This window comes from Anabrus simplex, chromosome 1, assembly GCF_040414725.1.
Source record: "Anabrus simplex isolate iqAnaSimp1 chromosome 1, ASM4041472v1, whole genome shotgun sequence".
In the NCBI taxonomy this organism is placed as follows: domain Eukaryota; kingdom Metazoa; phylum Arthropoda; class Insecta; order Orthoptera; family Tettigoniidae; genus Anabrus; species Anabrus simplex.
The window spans coordinates 116,096,033-116,120,205 of record NC_090265.1 but is presented as its reverse complement, the minus strand read 5'-3'; the positions used below and the strand labels follow the sequence as shown (position 1 = coordinate 116,120,205).

At 40.6% G+C, this 24,173-nt stretch overlaps 1 protein-coding gene across 4 annotated transcripts in view; it reads right to left on the bottom strand.

Moving 5' to 3' along the window:
- Positions 1-24,173, bottom strand: part of emp (epithelial membrane protein) — a 577,758-nt gene that overhangs the window by 44,956 nt on the left and 508,629 nt on the right. For all 4 annotated transcript variants that reach the window (XM_068230210.1, XM_068230203.1, XM_068230205.1 and 1 more), the window contains 2 exons: positions 4,473-4,614; positions 3,103-3,309 (listed from right to left, as the gene is read on the bottom strand). In XM_068230210.1, coding sequence (XP_068086311.1) covers positions 3,103-3,309; positions 4,473-4,614 — 349 coding nt within the window. The remainder of the gene's footprint in view (positions 1-3,102; positions 3,310-4,472; positions 4,615-24,173) is intronic.

Genomic DNA, 24,173 nt, shown 5'->3' with positions numbered 1-24,173 from the left:
CATTTCGTAACACACGATTACCATATATCCCAGAAGAGCAATATATGTAAATTTGGCAACTTAAATAGCAATAAATACTTCTTCAACAGTCACGCACACAGTATTCACAATTAAACGGAGTTTGTCACCACTTTGCCGCCAAAACAGACAAAAGAACTCTCATACTGGTATGGAAGTCTGATCATGCGAGGAACAAAAACAACCACTCCGCAAGATATACCAGTTCACAGGTGCCTATATTTCTGGTACTGGAAGCACACACTGCGTTCGGCGCATGAAAACTCGAAACATTCTTAATCGAGGGACAGGAAAGGGGTATAAATGATTACTGATAAATCCGGAAATAATATTCTGAGGATTCAAGCTGTAATGGCATTCCTTGTGTATCTTTTTCAACACTTCATACACTTAGATTTAAAAATCAACAAACACTCGTAATTTGTGGTGTGTGATTCGTAAAGACGTAATTATGATGGGTAATTCGTAATTATTACGATTGAATCGTAATAGCTGGCATCTCTGGATGTTACCACCTTCGTGATCAACTGCATGCAAGAGAACAGCCATTTTTTATGCCCATGGAGGATATATAGTTCGAAGATATGGTGTCTGAGTTCTATAGGTATACTTAGTATTAAAGCCTCTGTGGTGGCCCTAATTATTAAACCATTAAGTCTTCATGGTCTGATATTATAGTTAGCCAGTTTGAGTCCTGCTGGTGGAAAAAATATTCAGTCAGAATATTGGCCAGCAAGGTAGGAGAGATAGTGGTACACAATTTATAATTACTAGATTGGGTGCAAAAAGCTTGGATTCAGTTCCAAACCTTTCCACATGATTCATATGGAGTGAAGGCATAAAACATGGTTGATGGTGATTCGTCCATCAAATGGGGACGGTAAGCCTTGAGTAGACCTCTTGGCGTTATTCGACAGGAGTAGACTGTGCCAACACTGGATTTCTACTCTCACTGCCTCATTATCATCATCATCTCACACTCATACATGCAGGTTGCCCTTGCGGGGTCTATAGAAAGACCTGCACCAGGCAAGATGAACACTAAACAACACTAAAAGATAGAGCCCGGCACTAAAAGATCTATGCTTAATAAATATATTTTAAAAATCCCTAATTCTTTCTATCATTCACAGCATTATTGATGAAACATGAAGTTTTCAACAGCTGAAATTGGTACCAGTTATAGATTGTTATGTCTTCTTCTTCTTCTTCTTCTTCTTCTGCTTCTGCTTCTGCTGCTGCTTTTATGACTACATAGGATCACTTTAGTCAGTCCGTCGTTCAGGTCTCTTTGAGGGATTGTTCAGGCTTGGCGGTCCTCCCAGTACTTCTTCAGATGCTCCGATCTTCGTGCCCTTTCCTCAGTTGAAAATATGCGTGTTGTTGGTTTGTTTTGTGTAAGGGTAAAGCGTAGGTTTGTATTCATTACAAGAAAAATACAATAAACCTCTCATGACCACGACATTTTTACCTTTTTTTAAAAGTTTCTATCACTGAAGTCGTCATCGCATATTTGTCACTGTGACGCAGGTACACATGATGTCAAACTGTGTACACCCTGGCTTCTGTTGCCTTCCACAGATATATATGAGAGACTTAAACTGGTACCAGTTAAGGGTTACAAGGACAATGCAATGATGAAAAAGACTTTCAGTGAAACAAATCCTTTTTTTCCTCTTGAGGTTTACCTCTATCGATAAGCACAAGGGTAGAGCGGTTTACCTGGTGGCCATTGTTGTTAGCGCATCAAGTCAAGTCTATATGGTTTGACAGCATGGCTAGCAGGTTCGAGTCCCGTTTGATGAAAATATTTTTACCATCAGAATATTGGCCAGCAGGGTAGGCGAGATGGTGTTATAGAATTTATAATCGCTAGAATGCGTGCTAAAAGCCTGGATTAAATTCCAAACTTCTCCGCAATGTTCATATGGAGTGAAGGCATATGACATTGTGATGATGATTCATTTTGAACAGTCGTATGTAGCTTTCTCGAGAGTACGCAGACCCATAGAAGTCAAAGTACAACTCTGAGCTACTACTGTACTGCACTCAATACGGTTTGTAAGGAAATACTACAATACCTGTTTTGATTCCATGTGAATGCCGTATAAAACCTGGAAAGTGTAACTTTTCTTCATAAGATATATTAACAGTCCCTTTAGAATTTCCAATTACTTTGTAGATAGTAATTTTGACTCACAAAGACAGTTAGTTACTAGTAACTAATATATAAAACAAATTACTAACCTAGTATTTCTGTAACTACATTTATAATGAGCAGTTTATGTATGTTTTTATTGTAACTCATCTACAGTTGTCTGCCAAATTATTATACTCACTAGAAGAATAAGATATTTTCTGATTGTTTAAAGGACACAAGAACTGGTGAAATTTTACACTTCCTCTATTGTATAAATAGTGTACATGGTTGACAATACACTTCCTAGACAATAAACAATTTTCTTCACTTGAGTATTGGTAATTCTGTCACACTTAGTTGAAATTGCTTGAAAAGCCTCACTTACTATTTCTATAAGCATATTTCTACTTGGTAACAACACCTTCCCTCTTAAATTATTTCTTCTGTGCCTTCCAAATATTTTCTATTGGGTTCAAATCAAGAAAATTTGCTGGTCAGTCCTATACATTAAATTTCATGATTCAATGAGATAGATGTAACAGATTTTGCCCTATGTCGCGGTGCAGCATCAAGTATGGCACTACAATCTTTGTTTGAAATAGAAGTTAGTTACCGTACTTAAAACTAACTCGTGCTGATTATTTTCCATTGTTTCTTGAACAACATACGGACGTCTTTAAAAAATGCAATATCTACCAGTGAGGATAATAATTTGGCAGACCACTGTATATTAAAATACTATAATCTTGAACAATTTAAAAAAATTTATGATTAAGAATATTACATATTACACCCCTTTTCTGACATTGTCTCTATATATGGTATCCCTCTGTTATGTCAAAATTTTGATGGTAAATGGTGATGTTTACTTGAATATTTACAGTATTATATAACTATTTCCAGTTAAAACTCATCAGAGTTCACACTGATTGTAAATAACTCACCCCATACATAAGCCCAAATTCCTCATAGGGTAGCTTTTGCTCCTTTGGTACCACATCCTTAGCTAACTTCAACAGTGGGTCTTCATATCCCCACAGCAGCTGATGAACAGACACTTCAACAAAAGGTTTCACTTTAAGTATATCCATGATGGAAGCCATTGCCAGTCGCAGGAAACGAGCAGCATGCTTACTCTGAGATGTTGCACTCTGTGAAGAAAGACAATTTTCTAAGAACCAAATTTATTCCATTTACATTCTTAATTTAGTCATAAGAACATGGATTACAAACTCAATAATTATGTTTTAAAAACGAGTACATGTGTAAGTTTGGTCCACCTATGTATTCATTGTTTCTTTACATTGTGGTCAGTGAAATTATAATGTACACAAAGTCATATCTAGAAAGATGTCATATCTAGAAAGATATAGAGCACAGAGCACATAATAGGAAAACACAAAACAGGTCAGCATGCAAAGAAGAAGCAACTAACTACAAATTCAATGCTGGGTTGGAAAAAATTTGGGACTAAGGAGATGAGCTGCTTAACTAAGCTTTCGAGCTGCTAGTGGAAAGATGGTCCAGAATGATGTTAGTAGACGAATAAGCTTGAATGGAGTTTTTAAAAGTAGGAAGGATTATAATATGAAGTTAGAATTCACAAAGAAAAATTGGGGCAAATGCTTCTTTATAGGAAGAGGAATAGAGAGACTGGAATAATTTAGCAAGGGTGATGTTCAATAAATTTCCAAATTCTTTGCAATTATTTAAGAAAAGACAAGATAAAGAACAGATAGGGAATCTGCCATCTGGCTGACTGCCCTAAATGCAGATCAGTGTTGATTGATTGATTGATTGATTGATTGATTGATTGATTGATTGATTGATTGATTGATTGATTGATTGATTGATTGATTGATTGATTGATTGATTGATTGATTGATTGATTGATTGATTGATTGATTGATTGATTGATTGATTGATTGATTGATTGATTGATTGATTGATTGATTGATTGATTGATTGATTGATTGATTGATTGATTGATTGATTGATTGATTGATTGATTGATTGATTGATTGATTGATTGATTGATTGATTGATTGATTGATTGATTGATTGATTGATTGATTGATTGATTGATTGATTGATTGATTGATTGATTGATTGATTGATTGATTGATTGATTGATTGATTGATTGATTGATTGATTGATTGATTGATTGATTGATTGATTGATTGATTGATTGATTGATTGATTGATTGATTGATTGATTGATTGATTGATCAATCACAGATAAAATTGATTAATGTTTAATAACTTTAATTTTGAAAGGAAGAATACTATTGCTTAGAAAATTTTAGTACTCACCAACATTGGAATATTAGGAACAACCACCAAATCGTCCTCATCTCCTACAGACTGATTTCTGTCAAATACAAACTCTTTATGTTGGTTGAAAGAGATGGTATGGTTCTTGTTGAAAGCAAGGTTCACCTTCTCCCATGATTGCCTGTAAAACACAACATTCAGAATTATTGATTGTAACCGAACATCAGTCAGCAGCAGGGTGCAAAATCAGAAATAAATGGTGGGGGGGAAGGGAAATAGGGCTTAACTACTAGTGTTTATTTCAGGCAGTATTTTGCGGGGAGGGGGGTCAAATTTCTCCTGTAATTTAATTACCCCCTCTCTCCAGATAAATGTAAATTGTAGATTTGAATTTTGTTGTTATAACGGGAATGATAAACATTAGAACATTATTCCAATCAGCTGAGAAGTTTTGAGAGACTGTCGTTTTCTTACGAAAGGCCGGACGAGGCGCGATTTGTCCTGATTTATTGCTTTATTAGTGGAACTTTCCTCTATCAGGGTTAAGTTTTGACTGAAAAAATGTGTCTGTTTGTACACTGCTTAAATGAATATTGTCCTATTGGCCACTTATCGGAAACACACTCTCTCCAAGAAGTGGTGTAAACTCGAGCTACTTAAGAGAAATGACAAAGGAGGAGAGCTTCAAGTAATTTAAAAAATTTTCCCGGGTTTCAGATGGACTTGTCAGAGTGAAACATGAATAATAGGTTGCAGGTCCGGATTGCCACTGCTGCGTTGTTTTATTGCTGAAGGTCTGGCAGTCACTTGAATTATTGCTGATTTTTTCATAAAAATATGTACAGTAAAAATCATTAATTTCAGTCATAAATTATATGCATTTTACATTTTCCTCATAATTTTATAATGAAAGAATCCCCCCGGGCAATTTTAGTGGGGAGGAATCTTTGAGATAATATCGTCGGTGGGGGGGAATCCCTCCCTTCTCCCCAGCGATTTCGCACCCTGGTCAGTAGAGTAGTCTGATGTCTTTTATTGTGAACTAATACTGAAAACAAGATGCAAATGCCTATCTGTGATGGATCCTGTGCTAACAAAATAACTATACTTACGTTAGATTAACTTACACCAATGATACCAACTTTTAAGATATTTAATGCAGAGTTGATAACTATTCTATTAGTTTTGGAAAAATTAATAGCGAGTCCAGTGTGAATGACTAAGATGATATTCATACTGCCAACATTTGAGACTATCAAGCTTGGTGGAAAAATTAATTGAAGTCCTGGGAAACATAGACTACTAAACAGATAATACACCTAGTTCCTACATCCAGATATTTCCCTGGTTTTAAAATTTAATTTAATTACGAATCATGTCAAATTCAATTTAAGGAATTCAGGATACATTTTATTGGAAAATGACAAAATTCCCGAGAAATTTTGTCCATTAGCTTGATTTTATGAGAGATTCTGTTTTTAAATTATTTACTGGCAAGCCCTTAGTGAAATGATTTTAAGGGTTGAAACATGAAATAGTTTTCTAATATTATTAAAATGTTCAGTTATACCATTTGGTATAAATGAGCAACATTTGAAGCAAAGTTTATATACCAATGAATAGTACTCGTTCTCCTCTCAAATTTTTCTACATTCTCTCCAGGGGAAAGAACAATGGACTACCTTATTCCAAGTCCAGTGACACTTCTGTCAATCTGAGAACCAAATAGTTTAGCTTCTGTACTCTACCGCTGATGTCGCGATAAATGAGGCGCAAGGAACCAAACTGACTTAAGCGCCAAATTGTAACATTTTCTTGTTTTGATTGATTCAGAACAGACATGTTGTCTTCTTTAAGAGCCAAAGAAGCTCAAGAATCTCTGAATACAGTAGATATTTATTTTGACTATAAATTTGTTTTGGCACCACGGAAAACTCTTCAGTTTCACAATGCCAAAGGAACTCAACCGACTAAATCATATGGTCTGTTTGGAGCATGATCTCTATACATGGATGGCTGGTAACTTGGGTAGCAGCAAGCCGAATAGAAGATGATTGGCGTAGAAAGATGGCAGCGAGCGCATGGTGCAGTAGAGAGTAGACCACGAGGAGCGCGCTTGCTTTGTTATGCTTAATTCAGTGACGCCAGGCCTCTCGATTGTAGTTCCACGGGTGTTCTGTGCTGTGTTATTGCAAAGGAAACAGTAGTGTATTTTACGAATTTAGGTTGATTGCCTTGTAGTATGCCTGTAAATTACAAGATTCAATTTCAATGTGTATGTGTTTATGTGAAATCTGAATGAAGTAACCATCCTACGGGGTATTAACATGCCGCAGTATTCACCTTATGGATGTACAAACAGAACCGATCAGCATCATCGGTGCGTTTTATCTTCTTTTGTGGGAGGTTATTTTCAATGATGTCGAAAGAGACTAACGGATACAATGTAATGGAATTCGGTGGTGTCACTGGAGTACCGGTAATATATGTGTGAAGTACGATAAACTCAAGAAGAACTGAAGGATCTCTTAACAGGAGACATTTTTCGTTCAAGTCTGTTGACACTGTTCTAGATTTTGTGAAATATCTTCCATGAAACTAATTCTGTACTGCTATTCAATAAGACATATCTGAGGGTAATAAATTCTGAATCACACTGTAAAATTTTATTTTCTTTATCATTTCAGTTTTAAACGTAGTTTGGGTTTTTAAAAATTGGTGTCATATCAAGACAATTTATCGTAAGTGTGCCGGGTTTTAAAATAAGGTATCATCCCGTTACTTGCATGCAGATGATATTTGAACATTTAGAGGTAAGCTACGTTAAAATTCTAAATAGTTGGTGGTGGGGATTATTGCTTTAAGGGGAAGTACAACGAGATAACCATCCCGTCTACACTTTAAGAAGAGTTTCAACATTGCTGCAGCATCTCAGATAGGCTTATTTTCCCCTTCTCTTGGCGTTGATAGGATAGGGAAAGGCTAGAACTGGAAAGGAAGCGGCAATGTACAGACTCAGAATTTGCCTGGTGTGAACACGGGAAACCACTGAAAACAATCCTCACCGAACCAATTGGCCGTGCGGATAGGGTCGCGCAGCTGTAAGCTTGTATTCGGAAGATTGTTGGTTCGAGTTCCACCGTCTGCAGCCCTGAAGATGGTTTTCCGTGGTTTCCCATTTCCACGCATGGCAAATGCTGGGGCTGTGCCTTAATGAAGGTGGTGGTGGTTATTGTTTTAAGAGAAAGTACACGTTAATTAAGGCGACGGCCGCCACCTTCCCAATCCTAGCCCTTTCCCATCCTTGCGTCGCCGAAAACTTTCGATTTGTTAGTGCGACGTTAAACCACTAGCAAATATGTATATGTATATATTCAGGGGTCCAACTCGTTGGCTGAATAGTCAGCGTTGAGGCCTTCGGTTCAGAGGGTCCCGGGTACGATTCCCGGCTGGGTCGGGGATTTTAATCGCGCCTGATTAATTATTCTAGCTCGGGGACTGGGTGTTTGTGTTTGTCCCAACACTTCCCTATTCAAATTCAAACAACATACTGGACTACCAAACACCACAAAAACATGCAATATGATTACATCCCTCCATATAGGGTTGGCGTCATGAAGGGCATCCGACTGTAAAACAGGGTCAAATACACATGTGCGACACAGTTCGCACCCGCAATCCCACAAGTGTGTGAAAGGCAGTAGAAGAAGATATATATTTTTTCAGGGCTGCCGATAGTGGTGTTCGAATTCAACATCTTTCGAATATAAGGTAAGAGCAACATGGCACGAACTCAGCAGCTAATTCGCTCGTTAATTACAAGTGACAGAAAAGAAGGAGGTATGTCCCTTCGAAGAATACAGGTATCGGTAGAAGAATGAGAAGGGTCATGAAAGGCGTGAACATGAAAAACACCCCAGATTTCGTACATCTAATACATCGGAATCAGAACGAAAGGGTCGACGAAGGGTAGCCGGATAGGAAAGATTAAAGCGAGGAGTCTGGCTGCAGTGAAAGCGATGTCAGACTTAGTTTATGGACCCTGTGGACGCCACCCTACTCTTCCAAGTTGAGAGTCCTCAAGGAGCAACCCGTTTTAGCCTCTTTTTACTACACGAGAGGGTGCTGTTGTCGTTTGGATCATCAGTCCATGGGATGGTTTGATGCAGCTCTTCTTGTCTCAGTTTTACGTAACTACTACACCCTACATCTGCTTTAATCTGTATGCTATAATCTATCTTGGTCTACCCCAACCGTTTTTACCGACTGCTCTTCCCTCAAAAACCAACTGAACAAGTCCTGGTTATCTTAAAATGTGTCCTATCATTCTATCTCTTCTTCTGTCCGGCTCCATGGCTAAATGATTAGCGTGCTGGCCTTTGGTCACAGGGGTTCCATGTCCGATTCGCGGCAGGGTCGGGAATTTTAACCATAATTGGGTAATTTTCCTGGCACGGGGACTAGGTGTATGTGTTGTCTTCATCATCATTTCATCCTCATCATGACGCGCAGGTCGTCTACGGTCGTTAAATCAAAAAGAGACCTGCACCTGGCGAGCCGAAGTCCTCAGACACATCCTGCTCCTAAAAAGCCATACGCCTACGCCATTCCATTTCATTTCATCTCTTCTTCTAGTCAAATTTAGCCAAAGAGATCTCCTCTCACCAATTCGATTCAGTATCTTTTCATTCATGATTCGATCTACCCATCTCACCTTCAGCATTCTTCTGTAACGCTACATTACAAAAAATTCTGTTATCTTTTTTTCTGAGCTAGTTATCGTCCAGGTTTCGCGCTCCAGACGAAAGTCTTCAAAAACATCGTTCTAATTCCTATATCAATTTTCGAAGTCAAGAATTCTTTTCTTAAGAAAGGCCTTCCTATTGCTAATCTGCACTTCATGTCCTCTTTACTTTTGCCACTGTTAGTTATTTTACTACCCGAGTAACATTATTCGTCTACTTCCTTTAAGGTTTAATTTCCTAATCTAATACTTCCTGCATCACCTGACTTCGTTCGACTGCACTTCATTCTCCATTACTTTTGTTTTGGATGTATTATTTCTAACTTCTCCTTCTCCTAGACTCTATGCCGTAAATGTATGTATTAGTGTGTGCGTGTTGATCTCGGCAGCGGCTCGACGGCTTAAATATTCCTATCCTTGGATATTAATGAAATTAACTTTCATATCCACAGCAGTCCTTGAGTTACGTAAAGGGCGACCAGTACTTTCTCCCTAAAGATGGTGAGAGAAAGCAGCATGCCTTGGCAGGTGCTTCAGCGTGAATAGTATGAACGGTAGCATCGGAAGGATGTTTGAAGGAATCAGGCAAATAACGGAACCTGAAGAGAAAACTATCCGACATTAAACTTGGTAGCGTGATAGCCGTTTTACATCACTGCTGACTTCAACCTCTAATTTCTGTTGTTCTGATTCTATGAAAAAATGGAAGTCATGGTATCAACAACTTCGTAAAACTACAAGCCTGTTTAACATTCGTCAGTTATTTCAGTCAGAGAAAATGGACGATGTAGTTATTGGCTATTGGCTTTACGTCGCACCGACACAGATAGGTCTTACGGCGACGATGGGACAGGAAAAGTCTAGGACTGAGAGGGAAGCGGCCGTGGCCTTAATTAAGGTACAGCCCCAGCATTTTCCTGGTGTGAAAATGGGAAACCTCGGAAAAACATCTTCAGGGCTGCCGAAAGTGGGGTTCGAGCCCACTATCTCCCGAATACTGGATATCGGCTGCACTTAAGCGACTGCAGCTATCGAGCTCGGTGGACGATATAGTATGAAATAAAGATGCGTTACTAATGCTAAGGGATTATGGTATAGGTCTTACAACGGATGTTGTTACAGTCAATCAGGTTGCGGTCAGATTAGATGACAGGACGAGTCCTTTTTTATTTTTTTATTTTACAAGCTGCTTATGGTTCATGTTGCGAGTTACTGTAGTCACGTCCTAGTTCGTGAACCATGGGCAACGACTGCGTGGCCTAGTAAGTGGTCCTGAGAGTCGGGATACCAGTTGCTGGAATGGGAGAGGGCATCTCGGACATATTCTGAGTCATGGCTTTCCTTGTGCTCAGGCGGCTAGGACTATAGAATCCACCGGTGGTCCATAACCCGTTAGATGAGAGATCCTCACTTGGACTATGTGTAAGTAGGGTAGCATCCTGCTTCATGAATTTACCGAGCTCAGAACATTTTAAGCAAGCCTCGGACCTATGGGAGTAAAGGAGTCCCACTCCCATTTGACAGACGAGGGACTCCTTGGAAACAACTTGGCGAACGAAATGGAATTATGGGGCTTATGGAAGGAAGAAAGTAGAACTGGTTGAGTCAGCAAAGGGGATGCATCTGGATGTGCTAGGAGTAAGTGATGTTCGGGTAAGGGGAGATAACGAGGAAGTGATAGGAGATTATAAAGTGTACTTTACGGGTGTCAGAAAGGGAAGGGCAAAGAATGGGGTAGGCCTGTTTATCAGGAATACCATAGCACGCAACATAGTTTCTGTCAGGCACGTAAATGAGCAAATGATGTGGGTAGATTTGGCAATTGGAGGAATTAGGACGAGAATTGTCTCAGTGTATTCACCATGTGAGGGTGCAGATGAGGATGAAGTTGACATGTTTTATGAAACATTGAGTGACATCGTGGTCAGGGTCAACAGCAAGGATAGAATAGTGCTAATGGGCGATTTCAGTGCGAGAGTTGGAAATTGAATTGAAGGATACGAAAGGGTGATTGGTAAATGTGGGGAAGATATGGAAGCTAATGGAAATGGGAAGCGTTTGCTGGACTTACGTGCTAGTATGGTTTTAGCAGTTACGAATACAGTCTTCAAGCATAAGGCTATTCACCGCTACACATGGGAGGCTAGGGGTATCAGATCCATAATAGGTTATATCTTAACCGATTTCTAATTCAGGAAGTCTGTTAAGAATGTACGAGTTTTCCGGGGATTTTTCGATGATACAGACCACTATGTGATCAGTAGTGAACTAAGTATCTCTAGGCCTAGGGTATAGAATGAAATCTGTCTGCAAACGAATAAGGGTAGAAAATATCCAGGACGAGGAAATTAGACAGAAGTACATGGATATGATTAGTAAGAAGTTTCAGACAGTAGACAGTAAGCAGGTTCAGGATATAGAAAGAGAATGGGTTTCATACACGGATGCTGTAGTAGAAACAGCAAGGGAATGCCTAGGAACAGCTGTGTGTAAAGATGGCAAAAAGCGAATATCTTGGCGGAATGATGGAGTGAGAGCAGCTTGTAAACGTAAAAAGAAGGCTTATGCAGACAGGGAATTGTACGCAGATGAAAGAAACAGAGCAAAACAAACAGTTGTTTAATCCAAAAAGAAGTCGTGGGAAGACTTGGGTAATAACCTGGAAAGGCTAGGTCAAGCAGCAGGGAAACCTTTCTGGACAGTAATAAAGAATCTTAGGAAGGGAGGGAAAAAGGAAATGAACAGTGTTTTGATCAATTCAAGTGAACTCACAATAGATCCCAGGGAATCACTGGAGAGGTGGAGGGAATATTTTGAACATCTCAACGTAAAAGGAAATCTCCCTGGTGGAGTTGCGAATAGCTAAGCTCATGGGGAGAAGGAAAATGATGTTGAGGAAGTGGAAAGGATGGTAAATAAAATCCATTGTCGTAAAGCAGCAGGAATAGATGAAATTAGACTTGAAATGGTGAAGGATAGTGGGAAGGCAGGGATGAAATGGCTTAATAGAGTATTAAAATTAGCATGGAGTATTGGTAAGGTACCTTCGGATTGGACAAAAGCAGTAATTGCACTTAACTATAAGCAAGGGAACAGGAAGGATTGCAACAACTATCGAGGTATCTCACTGATTAGTATACCAGGCAAAGTATTCACTGGCATCTTGGAAGGGATGGTGCAAACAGTAGTTGAGATGAAGTTGGATGAAAACCAATGTGGTTTCAGATCACAGAGGGGCTGTCAGGATTAGATTTTCAGTATGCGCAAGGTAATTGAAAAATGCTACGAGAGGAATAGGCAGTTGTGATTATGTTTCGTAGATCTAGAGAAAGCATATGACAGGGTACCGAGGGAAAAGATGTTCGCCATACTGGAGGACTATGGAATTAAAGGTAGATTATTAAAATCAATCAAAGGCATTTATGTTGACAATTGGGCTTCAGTGAGAATTGATGGTAAAATGAGTTCTTCGTTCAGAGTACTTACAGGGGTTAGACAAGGCTGTAATCTTTCACCTTTGCTGTTCATAGTTTACATGGATCATCTGCTGAAAGGTAGAAAATGGCAGGAAGGGATTCAGTTAGGTGGAAATTTAGTAAGCAGTCTGGCCTATGCTGACGACTTGGTCTTAATGGCAGATTGTGCCCAAAGCCTGCAGTCAAATATCTTGGATTCTGAAAATAGGTGCAATGAGTATGGTATGAAAATTAGCCTTTTGAAGTCTAAATTGATGTCAGTAGGTAAGAAATTCAACAGAATTGAATGTCAGATTGGTGATATAAAGATAGAACAGTCGATAATTTCACGTATTTAGGTTGTGTGTTCTCTTAGGATGGTAACATAGTAAGTGAAATTGAATCAAGGTGTTGTAAAGCTAATGCAGTGAGCTCGCAGTTGCGATCAACAGTATTCTGTAAGAAGGAAGTCAGTTCCCAGACGAAACTGTCTGTTTTCAGACCAACTTTGCTTTACGGGAGCGAAAGCTGGGTGGACTCAGGATATCTTATTCATAAGTTAGAAGTAACAGACATGAAAGTAACGAGAATGATTGCTGGTACAAACAGGTGGGAACAATGGCAGAAGGGTACTCGGAATGAGGAGATAAAGGCTAATTTAGGAATGAACTCGATGGATGAAACTGTACGCATAAACTGGCTTCGGCGGTGGGGTCATGTGCGGGGAATGGAGGAGGATAGGTTACCTAGCAGAATAATGGACTCTGCTATGGAGGGTAAGAGTAGTAGAGGTAGACCAAGACGACAATGGTTAGACTCAGTTTCTAACGATGTAAAGATAAGAAGTATAGAACTAAATGAAGCCACAGCACTAGTTGCAAATAGAGGATTGTGGCGACGTATAGTAAATTCACAGAGGCTTGCAGACTGAACGCTGAAAGGCATAACAGTCTATAAAGATAATGTATGTATGTATGTATGTATGTATGTATGTATGTACAAGTTGCTTTACGTTGCACCGACACAGATAGTGGCGACGATGCGACAGGGAGGGGCTAGGAGTGGGAAAAAAGCGACCGTGGCCTTAATAAAGGTACGGCCTCAGCATTTGCCTGGTGTGAAAAAGAGAAATCACGGAAAACCATCTTCAGGGCTGCCGACAGTGGGGTTCGAACCCACTACCTCCTGAATACTGAATACTGGCCGCACTTAAGTTAATGCAGCTATCGAGCTCGGTAGAATGAGTTCAGCTCTAATTTCAAAGTAACTGCAGGTTCTAATCTCACTCTTTTTGTTCACAGTTTATGTTGATTGGTTAATCAATTATTTGACGACACACCGAAACAAACCGATCTTAAGGCAACGATGGAATAGAAAAGGGATAGGACAGAAGGAAGCGACCGTGGCCTTAAGATTAATCCCCAAACTTTGGCTGGTATGAAAATGGGAAACCATGGTAAAACATCTTCAGGGTCCCCGCTATTGAAATTCGAACCCACTATATACTGAATTAAAGCTCACAGCTAAAAGACCCAAACCGCTTAGGCAACTCGCTCAATGAATTAGGTAATGGAAGACATAAATGTTGGAGAGGGTTTGAGCTGGTTAATGTAAACAGTTTGGTTTATACTACTAACGAACATACTTGCAGTGATAGATTCATACTGAAAACTGAACAGATTTGTAGTGAGTTTGATATAAAAATGGCCACTTCCATGGTTGCCACCTTGCATGGTCTGGTCGTAGATTTAACCACCCTCTCCCACCATTTTCTATTCTGTCTCAGAGAACTTGAGACTCAGCACAAACACAATCTAACAACATGTGTATAGTGCTACTGATATGTTGTGAATCCTTACGCTACCTCACCTTGCACTGTACCATACAACAGTAATATAGCAGTTGAGGCTTTCACGGCTGGCGTTATAAAACATGTTTGTATTTTCCGGGCTTGTAGGCCGTGTGCAGGACACTTGAGATTATTCAGAAAAAGATAACAATTTTATATATATATATATATATAATTTTAAACCAATTTAGTTTCATGGACAATGTTGCCAACTTATATTTTCAAGATCCGCTAAATACTACTAAAAATCCGCTAAAATTCCAATCTCAAATGATGAGCAAAAAATGAGTAATAATAATAATAATAATAATAATAATAATAATAATAATAATAATAATAATAATAATAATAATAGTAAAAGTAAATGTCTGCACTCACCTGATGTGTGAGTTTCACTGGGATTAACCCCCTGCCTGCGAGCCGGCGAGCTAAAACTTTAGGCGTTTTAGTGCCGGGTGAAAACTAGGTGAATCCCCTACCTCAAGGGCCACACACAGAACTGGCCAGTTCATTAAACGGTCTTCCTTCATAGCATTAATATAAATGCTACTCTCTCACAGTTTCATTATCTGTCGTCATTCGTCAACTAAGAGAAAAGTAGTCTGTCGTCATTCGTCAACTAAAAGAAAAGTAACCATTCCCCACGCATTACAAATTTATAATACCATGATCCCGTAACATCAAATCCAAATAACATGTTTTCCTTATGTGACTACTAGCTCATGACAAGAAATACGGAATAGCTAGGAGACAGACTGGAGTACAAATTGAAAAAAATTAAAATGGATCAAACGCTAAATTCCGCTATAATAAATCTAGAATTCCGCCAAAAAATCAGCTGTCCGCTAAATGATATATTTCTCCGCCGACAGTCTTCTAATTCCGCCAAATTTAGCGGAAAATCCTCTAAGTTGGCAACACTGTTCATGGAGACTCCAATTAGGCCTACGCCTATGCATATAAGCGGATGTCACTGCTGATTCACTCACGAGAAAATGTTATACTTCAGCGAGGGCTGTTCTAGTTCGTTAACAAATCCCCCGCCCACGGTAGTTTCTACATTCTTCACGAGCTCAATTGTTTTTATAAATATAACGTGTTCATTATTATTACAAGTTAAGCCCATTCGAACGGTCCTTCGTCGGGATCACGACCACCGTAGAATACGTACGGTATGACAGGTATTGGCGAAATATCTTAAAGTATCGAAGTCATTCTGGGTTTGAAATGTTTTTGCCGTATTTTCACACCAGGCAAATGATGGTGGCGATGATGATGATAACAATTTATTGTTGACATTTTATTGGCCGACCTGCGCGGTGTAGGTGTAGCGTGCCTGCGTCTTACCCGAAGGCCCCAGGTTCAATTCCCGGCCAGGTCAGGGTTTTTTGCCTGGATCTGAGGGGTGGTTTGAGGTCGACTCAGCCTACGTGATTATAATTGAGGAGCTATCTGACGGTGAGATAGCGGCCCCGGTCTAGAAAGCCACGAAAAAATTAAATGGCGTATGGCTTTTAGTGCCGGGAGTGTCCGAAGACAAGTTCCGCTCGCCAGATGCAGGTCTTTGGATTTGACTCCCATAGGCGACCTGCGCGTCATGATGAGGATGAAATGATGATGAAGACGACACATACACCCAGTCACCTTGCCAGCAAAATTAACCAATGATGGTTAAAATTCCCTACCCTGCCGGGAATCGAACCCGGGTCCCCTGTGACCAAAGGCCAGCACGTTAAGCATTTAGCCATGGAGCCGGACAAAGCCAAGAATAACGTCCGACAGGATTCGTCGTACTGACCACACAACACCTCATAATCTGCAGGCCTTCGGGGATGAGTAGCGGTCGCTTGGTAGGCCATGGCCCTTCGGGGCTGTTGCGCCATGGGATTTTGTTTTTTGTTTGACATTTTATTCCTTAATCCTAAACAAATCTGGGAGAGTAGATGTGCTCGGCTTGGGCTCCAGCAACGCGGAATGATGCTTGGCCGCCTTCTTTGAGACACTCTCGATAAGCCTTTTGACGCTCGGCACTCGTGATTTTGAACTTTCTGCCAAGCCATTCTGGCCTCTCAAATGATTTTTCGATCATTTTGGAGCCTTTTATCGACCATTTATCCCGAGATTTTGTGAAAAAAAGTTTTTTTTCGCACCGCAATGCTGGACGTCAGAGGCAAGCTATCGTAAACGCAAAAACGACGATTTTGAGGTTTTTTTTATCGCATTTGAATAGTTTTAGTCGAGTCTTCTTATGGGTACCCTATTGTATGTTTCTCAGGAATGAAGATAAGCTATATGATATTATAGCAGACTATGTACAAGAAGAAACCAGTGATAAACAATGCGAAGTGACCATTTATAACAGTTCAACTTCACGCCGTCCGCCACACTCCTTATTGCACTGGTTCTTGCGATAATTTACATGGTCAGAACTGTCAACTCGATCTGCCTTGAAGATAGCAAAATATGCGCCTTAGCAGCTTCTTTCTGCTCATAAGTTAAGAACTTCATGTTTCATCCGTACTGAAATATAATCAGGAGAATAGGTATGAGGTTATCCACCTTCCAATACATTACAAGTAAAATGACTAAGAGTTTTTAGACCATTTCACTATTTAAGGGACCGATTTCAACCCAACCAGTACTATTTTTAAGCCTAAAAATCAAATTACCTAAAATCGGCAAGGACATTGTATGACTTGCGGATGTTTAGAATTATGTTCTAAGGCTAAGATGATCCCTGGTTGGGTTGAAAACGGTCCCTTAAATAGTGAAATGGTATAAAACCTCTTAGTCATTTTACTTGCAGTTTAATGAAAGGTGGATAACCTCATACCTATTCTCCTCCTTTCTGCTCTCCAGTAAAGTTAAGTCAAGTGTCATTTACGATAGTTTACCTCTGACGTCCAGAATTTTCTCAAATGTTCACAATGTGAATTCGTTTTGCGGTATAGGCCTACTTGCAGAACTCAATAAAGACGAATCAAATTTAAAAAAAATAAATGGCGTATGGTTTGTAATGCCGGGAGTATCCGAGGACAAGTTCGGCTTGCTAGATGCAGGTCTTTTGATTTGACTCCCGTAGGCGACCTGCGCGTCGTGATGAGGATGGTATGATGGTGATGATGACGCATACAACCAGCCCCCGTGCCAGCAGAATTATGGTTAAAATTTCCGACCCTGCCCGGAGTCGAACCCGGTGACCCTGTAACCAAAGGTCAGCACGCTAAGGCTTCAAAAATGTTTGAAAATAGGTTGAGGTCGTTTCGGCACCAAGGCATCTAATCATTCGCTTGACCGGATGAGACTTGTTCGAGCACCAGTTTTCCTGAGGGGAACTTCGGAGGGAACCAGCTACTAGACGGTTCTATTAGCCTTTCGTCCCTATACCCAGCTCCGACGATCGATTTGCACGATAGATTCGCTTCGGACCTCCATCAGGTTTTCCCCTGACTTCGTCCTGGCCAGGCATAGTTCACCACCTTTCGGGTCCCAACGTGTATGCCTTTCATGGTTTCCCAAGAGCGTCAATTCGGGCCGCCTTAACTCTGCGTTCGGTTCATCCCACAGCGTCAGTTCTGCTTACCTAAAGTGGCCCAGTTGGCACTCCGATCCAAGAAATAAATCTCGCGGCTCAAGATCTTAAAATTATCTTTCCTCCTCGTTTTCGTTATATTCTTCTTCTCCTTCTTCTCAAGGAAGACTGAAGGACAAGAAGAGAAAAAGATACAGGAGGGTCTTAAAATTCTCTTTCCTCTTCTTCTTCTTCTTCTTCGTTATATTCTTCTACTTCTTAAGGAAGATTGAAGAAGACGAGAAAAATATACTGGACTGGACTGTACTGAATTTATCGTTTTCTTCTTCTTCTTCTTCTTCTTCTTCTGGAGCTGGACACGAATCAAATGACACCTTGCAAGACGTGCTACCGCGCAGTCCAGAGCCACACTAATTGTAAGCCATGTGGCATGGCGACTTTTGTACCTCAAAATGGCAGAGCTATTGCATCACCGGACAACATCATACCGTTTTTTTTTTTTGCTAGTTGCTTTACGTCGCACCGACACAGATAAGTCTTACGGCGACGATGGGACAGGAAAGGGCTAGGAATGGGAAGGAAGCGGCCGTGGCCTTAATTAAGGTACAGCCCCAGCATTTGCCTGGTGTGAAAATGGGAAACCACGGAAAACTATTTTCAGGGCTGCCGATAGTGGGGTTCGAACCTACTATCTTCCGAATACTGGATACTGGCCGCACTTAAGCGACTGCAGCTATCGAGCTCGGTACATCATACCGTAGTCAGACTCTTGTTTCTAGGTACAATGGTTCTTCCTCTTTACTGATATACTGAATACTGCCGTCACACGTGTTGTCTACGAACCATTTCGATTATTAAACTTTTGTGTTTGTCTAATGATCATCACCCCAAAAAAACACGTTTCCTACGTCCAAACTATTCAATGCGCACTCGCACTCAGCACCAAGTGTATTCAAATGAAACTAATCTGTACATTTTCTAACTTGAGGGGATACGAATCTCAGTGGCAACCAACGTTCCAGTCTTCCAGTCTTCTTCCTCAGTCTCTCTTTCTGTCTCAAGCTGTCTAGGATACCGAATTGAAGTTGACGAGTTGACTGATGTGATCGCCTTCTATGTTCTAGATCGTATGATCGAATTCCGACTCAATTGGTCAACATCTAAGAATAAATGTTTGAGACCAATGGCACTTGATTTTCATTTTAACAATATGCTTTACGTCGCAACGACACAGATAGGTCTTATGGCGATGGTGGTATAGGAAAGGGCTAGTAGTGAGAAGGAAGCGACTGTGGCCTAAATTAAGGTACAGCCCCAGCATTTGCCTGGTGTGAAAATGGAAAACCACGCAAAAACCATTTTCAGGGCTGCCGACAGAGAGGCTCGAATCCACTATCTCCCGGAGGCAAGCTCACAGCTGCGCGCCCCTAACCGCACGGCCAACTCGCCCGGTGCCACTTGATTTACTACTACGTTAAGGAACCCTCTTCAGGGCAAAATTTCGGCACACTGATGTCTCTAAATCTAAAGCAATTGGAGGGACGTTGTTTGTGTCTGCTAGGTCATCAGCCCAGAAGGTGGTTGTATCCTCAAATAGTACCACCCAAGGTTATGCGGTTACAGGAAAACCGCAACAAGTGGCGGCGACGTCAATGTGAGACTCACTAGGCAAGTTGAGGAGTGAAGTAGTTTTCGATTGCTTTCCTCATTCGAGCAGAAAGTGCTATTGCAGCACGCCTGACTCTATGGGCAACACCTTTCATAACGATCAGACGCACTGGTCGTGCTCCGAATGTCGTTACTCAGCACCACCCATACCTCATCAGCTTCCACATTGTCACAGCCATGGATGAGACTGGGACTTCGGTGGAAGCTACATTTTGCTCTAGCCTGTGCCTAGAGACAGATGCAGAAGTATAGCATCCATCAAGAATGGCAGTAGCGGAGAGGGACGTTATTAACGATATACATATTAAGTTCAAATCTATATATTAATTTTATGAAAACTAAAGTCAGTCAGTCCGGCCATTCTATCCGGTCGATTTCCTTCATTCTTTTTTAACTGAAAGGCATTCATGCACATATTTTTCATCAGGTACTATAAATCACTTAACTTCCGCCTTCCCCAAATTATTCGATTTTTTGAATTTCTTGTCTCTTTGAAGCAATCATATCTTTGGTTCTAATTGAGGTACGGAGTTCTTTTTCACCTAAGAACACTCAGTGGATCAAGCTCTTTCATTTCAACTCTTAACCATTCAAATTGGTTAATTCTGAGGAAAGTTATGAGTGCACATTCAATTTGACGTCTCATTTCTTCAACATTTTGTTTCATTGAAGCAATCATATCTTTCGTTCTAATTAAGGTACGCAGTTCATTTTGGTCTAAAAACACTCAGTGGATCAAGCGCTTTCTTTTGAGGTAATACCTACTTAAATTGGTAGATTTGAGAAAATTTATGAGTACATTTGTCTCCATGACAAGTCCTTTGAAGGACTTTTTAACAGTTCGGCGCATAGTGTTGTTCCAAGGAACGTTTAATTCAATTTCTTTGTGCGATGTATTTTCAAGTGTTTTGTTGACATACTATTACATTCTATTACCACAGCAGATCATGTGCTTTATTTCATTAACTCGAAACTTTGCAAATACATCCGTGAGGATAGTAACGAACAACACCACACTTCGTACATTGCGGGCGGAGCCATCGGGAAACTGCTAGTAATTTATTAAATCACGCGTCATAAAGGAAGATGCACATACAGTGATATAAAGGCATCAACCTGCTTCGCGTAATGCCCATGAAACACGATTCCATTTTCTCTCAAGTGTCAGAAGTAGTACTGATGGCAGATAACATAACTCTTTGCTCTGAAGGACGCGCTCATAGGTGAACGAAACACAGTCACTATATGGTACTGTTTCCTATCAAGTATTTGAAATACTACAATTGCCACTGACACTAAACAATTGTGTGTTTCTTACCGTCCTTCGATAATGTCTAAGCTCTCGTATAGAAACACTTCAGATAATTTCAACAGAGTTAGGAATATTTTTGAGAAGATAATAGCATTTATCAGAAGCCTCCGTGGCTCAGGCGGCAGCGCGCCGGCCTCTCACCGCTGAATACCGTGGTTCAAATCTCGGTCACTCCATGTGAGATTTGTGCTGGACAAAGCGGAGGCAGGGCAGGTTTTCTCCAGGTATTTCGGTTTTCCCTGTCATCTTTCATTCCGGCAACACTCTCCAATATCATTTCATTTAATTAATCATTGCCCCAGAGGAGTGCGACAGGCTTCGGCAGACGGCATATTTCCTATCCTCGCCGCTAGATGGGGGCTTCATTCATTCCAGTCCTGACCCGGTCGAATGACTGGAAACAGGTTGTGCATTTTCAATAGCATTTTTCCAATCACCTAGGTTGCATTTTGAAACGTGAAGTCTATCTGAACTAATGTCCGCAGTCGTTTTCACATCTCCCCCATTAGAGTTCTGAAACTTTGCTAAATCACCATCACAATATATTATGTGACTTCGAGGTTGCTTTATGCTTAATGAAAAGAATCATAAAAATCACGGAAAGGATCAGCAGTTCCAAAAATGCACTCGAGAAAGGTGTCTTAAGGTGACTGCCGTCCGCAAATGCTGTTGTCATAATTCCTTTACTTCTGGCGTATTTATTCGAAAGAACTTTTTAGTACGTTATGGGTTAAGATGTCATAATTCTACCAGTATTGATAATACAAAGTAATGGCAACATTAAGCGCAGTTGGTTTTGTGCGAAGATACATAAACCAAACGAGTGGCTGCGCGGTTTGGGTCAATAGCTATTAGTTTACATTCGGGAGATAGTGGGTTTGAAGCCCGCTGTCGGCAGCCCTAAAGATGGTTTCCCATGGTTTCCTATTTTCACACCAGGCAAGTGCTGGGAATGTACCTTAATTATTATAATAATGCTACTTGCTTTACGTCCCACTAACTACTTTTACGGTTTTTTGGAGATGCCGAGGTGCCGGAATTTTGTCCCGCAGGAGTTCTTTTACGTACCAGTAAATCTACCGACACGAGGCTGACATATCTGAGCACCTTCAAATATCACCGGACTGAGCCAGGATCGAACCTGCCAAGTTGGGGTCAGAAGGCCAGTGCCTCAACCGTCTGAGCCACTCAGCCCGGCGTACCTGAATTACGGCCACGGCCGCTTCCTACCCACTCCTAGCCCTTTCCTATTCTATCGTCGCCACAAAACCTACCCGTGTTGGTGCAACGTAAAGGAAATTGTAAAAACACATCCACAGTTCTAGCCCTTGAGGCAAGCAACTCAATGTCAAAAACGTCCTAGGGATATGAGCTACGTATTTTAAGTAAATACAATATAATAAAGATCAGAATATATTCTTTATTTATTCCTAAAAATTACAATTCTGTTCTTAATCATCGTTATCCGGTCGATTCGATTAGTAGTTTGCCTTTTTCTACCACTACGAGCGCTAATGTGAGTTAATGCAGAGTTTCACTTAAGCCCTTACATTCGGTGTGGACATTTTTCAAAAAATAAAAAATGACCAAGGGTATTGAACCAAGGAACACATTACAGAGATAATTATGCAAATAAGTTAATTTGGCTAGGATTTGCTTTTTTTTTTTTTGCTAGGGGCTTTACGTCGCACCGACACAGATAGGTCTTATGGCGACGATGGGATAGGAAAGGCCTAGGAGTTGGAAGGAAGCGGCCGTGGCTTTAATTAAGATACAGCCCCAGCATTTGCCTGGTGTGAAAATGGGAAACCACGGAAAACCATTTTCAGGGCTGCCGATAGTGGGATTCGAACCTACTATCTCCCGGATGCAAGCTCACAGCCGCGCGCCTCTACGCGCACGGCCAACTCGCCCGGTGGCTAGGATTTGAATCAAAAAGAAAACAAGTCAAGAAAGAAGCTATTTTAGGCTGTTTTTCCGGAACTGCATTTAGTGATTTACAATTTTAAAAAAAGAAAGATAGAGCTATCGAAGACTCACAATTTGAAACCTTTCCGCGCCTTTTAGCTCTTCAACTTTCGGCACTCCTACTTTGTCTGCTAAGAATTATTTTTTTACCGGGCGAGTTGGCCGTGCGGTTAGGGGCACGCGGCTGTAGGCTTGCATCCGGGAGATAGTGGGTTCGAACGCCACTGTCGGCAGCCCTGAAAATAGTTTTCCGCGGTTTCCCATTTTCACACCAGGCAAATGCTGGGACTGTACCTTAATTAAGGCCACGGCCTCTTCCTTCCCAGTCCTAGGCCTTTTCTATCCCTTCGTCGCCATAATACGTGTCGGTGCGACGCAAAGCCAATTGTAGAAAAGAAAGTTTTCACATTAATATTGTTTTAAAATATCAACATATATACTGTGTCATACGACGTATAAATAGCTGTCATATCAAGCACAAGCAAACGAAGTGAGATTAAATAAGGAGGCCATGTTTTACGATAGTCCTGGCTTTTTGAGCTTAGGTTTGGATTCAATGCCGAATCAGACCAGTGGTACCTAACTCATTTCTAGCGAAGGCTGAGTGAAACCTAGACCATGTTCAGCTTCCCAAGTGGAAATTCGTTTCTGCATTCTTCAACTTCCTGACGGAGAACTGTATTGCGATAAAGAGTATTGATACCAGGATAATACGGCACAAGATCGTGGTCATTGTTTTAAGGTAAGTTATGACGAGATGATAGTTAATCATTAGAGAAAGAGGAGGTATGAAAGTATCATTGAAAGGAAGGGCAGGTCTCTTTGAAAAGCTTGAAAATGAATGATCTCACGAACGTAATATTGTCGGATTCAGAAGAGAACAATAGTTGACCGAGAGAGATCAGAAGGAATGATAAAGTGAGGACATTGGCACAAATACGTAGAAGACATGACAGAATTAGTTAGAAACTCTCCTAGTCACCATTCCACTTAGCCCCCAGCTGAGAGTCCTAAAGGGAGTATGGTGACTATGTTTAAATATGCTGTCGATCAGCTGATGAAGACAGCAAGTTCTTAGGAGTCGTTTTTTGGCTCGTAATGTAGGCCTATTAAGATGCACTATCGATTAGTTTTCACATCCGAAAAATGTACAGTAACATAAAGTACAGAGTTGCCAGATTGTAGCTATAATTTAATCACGCGTCATGAAGG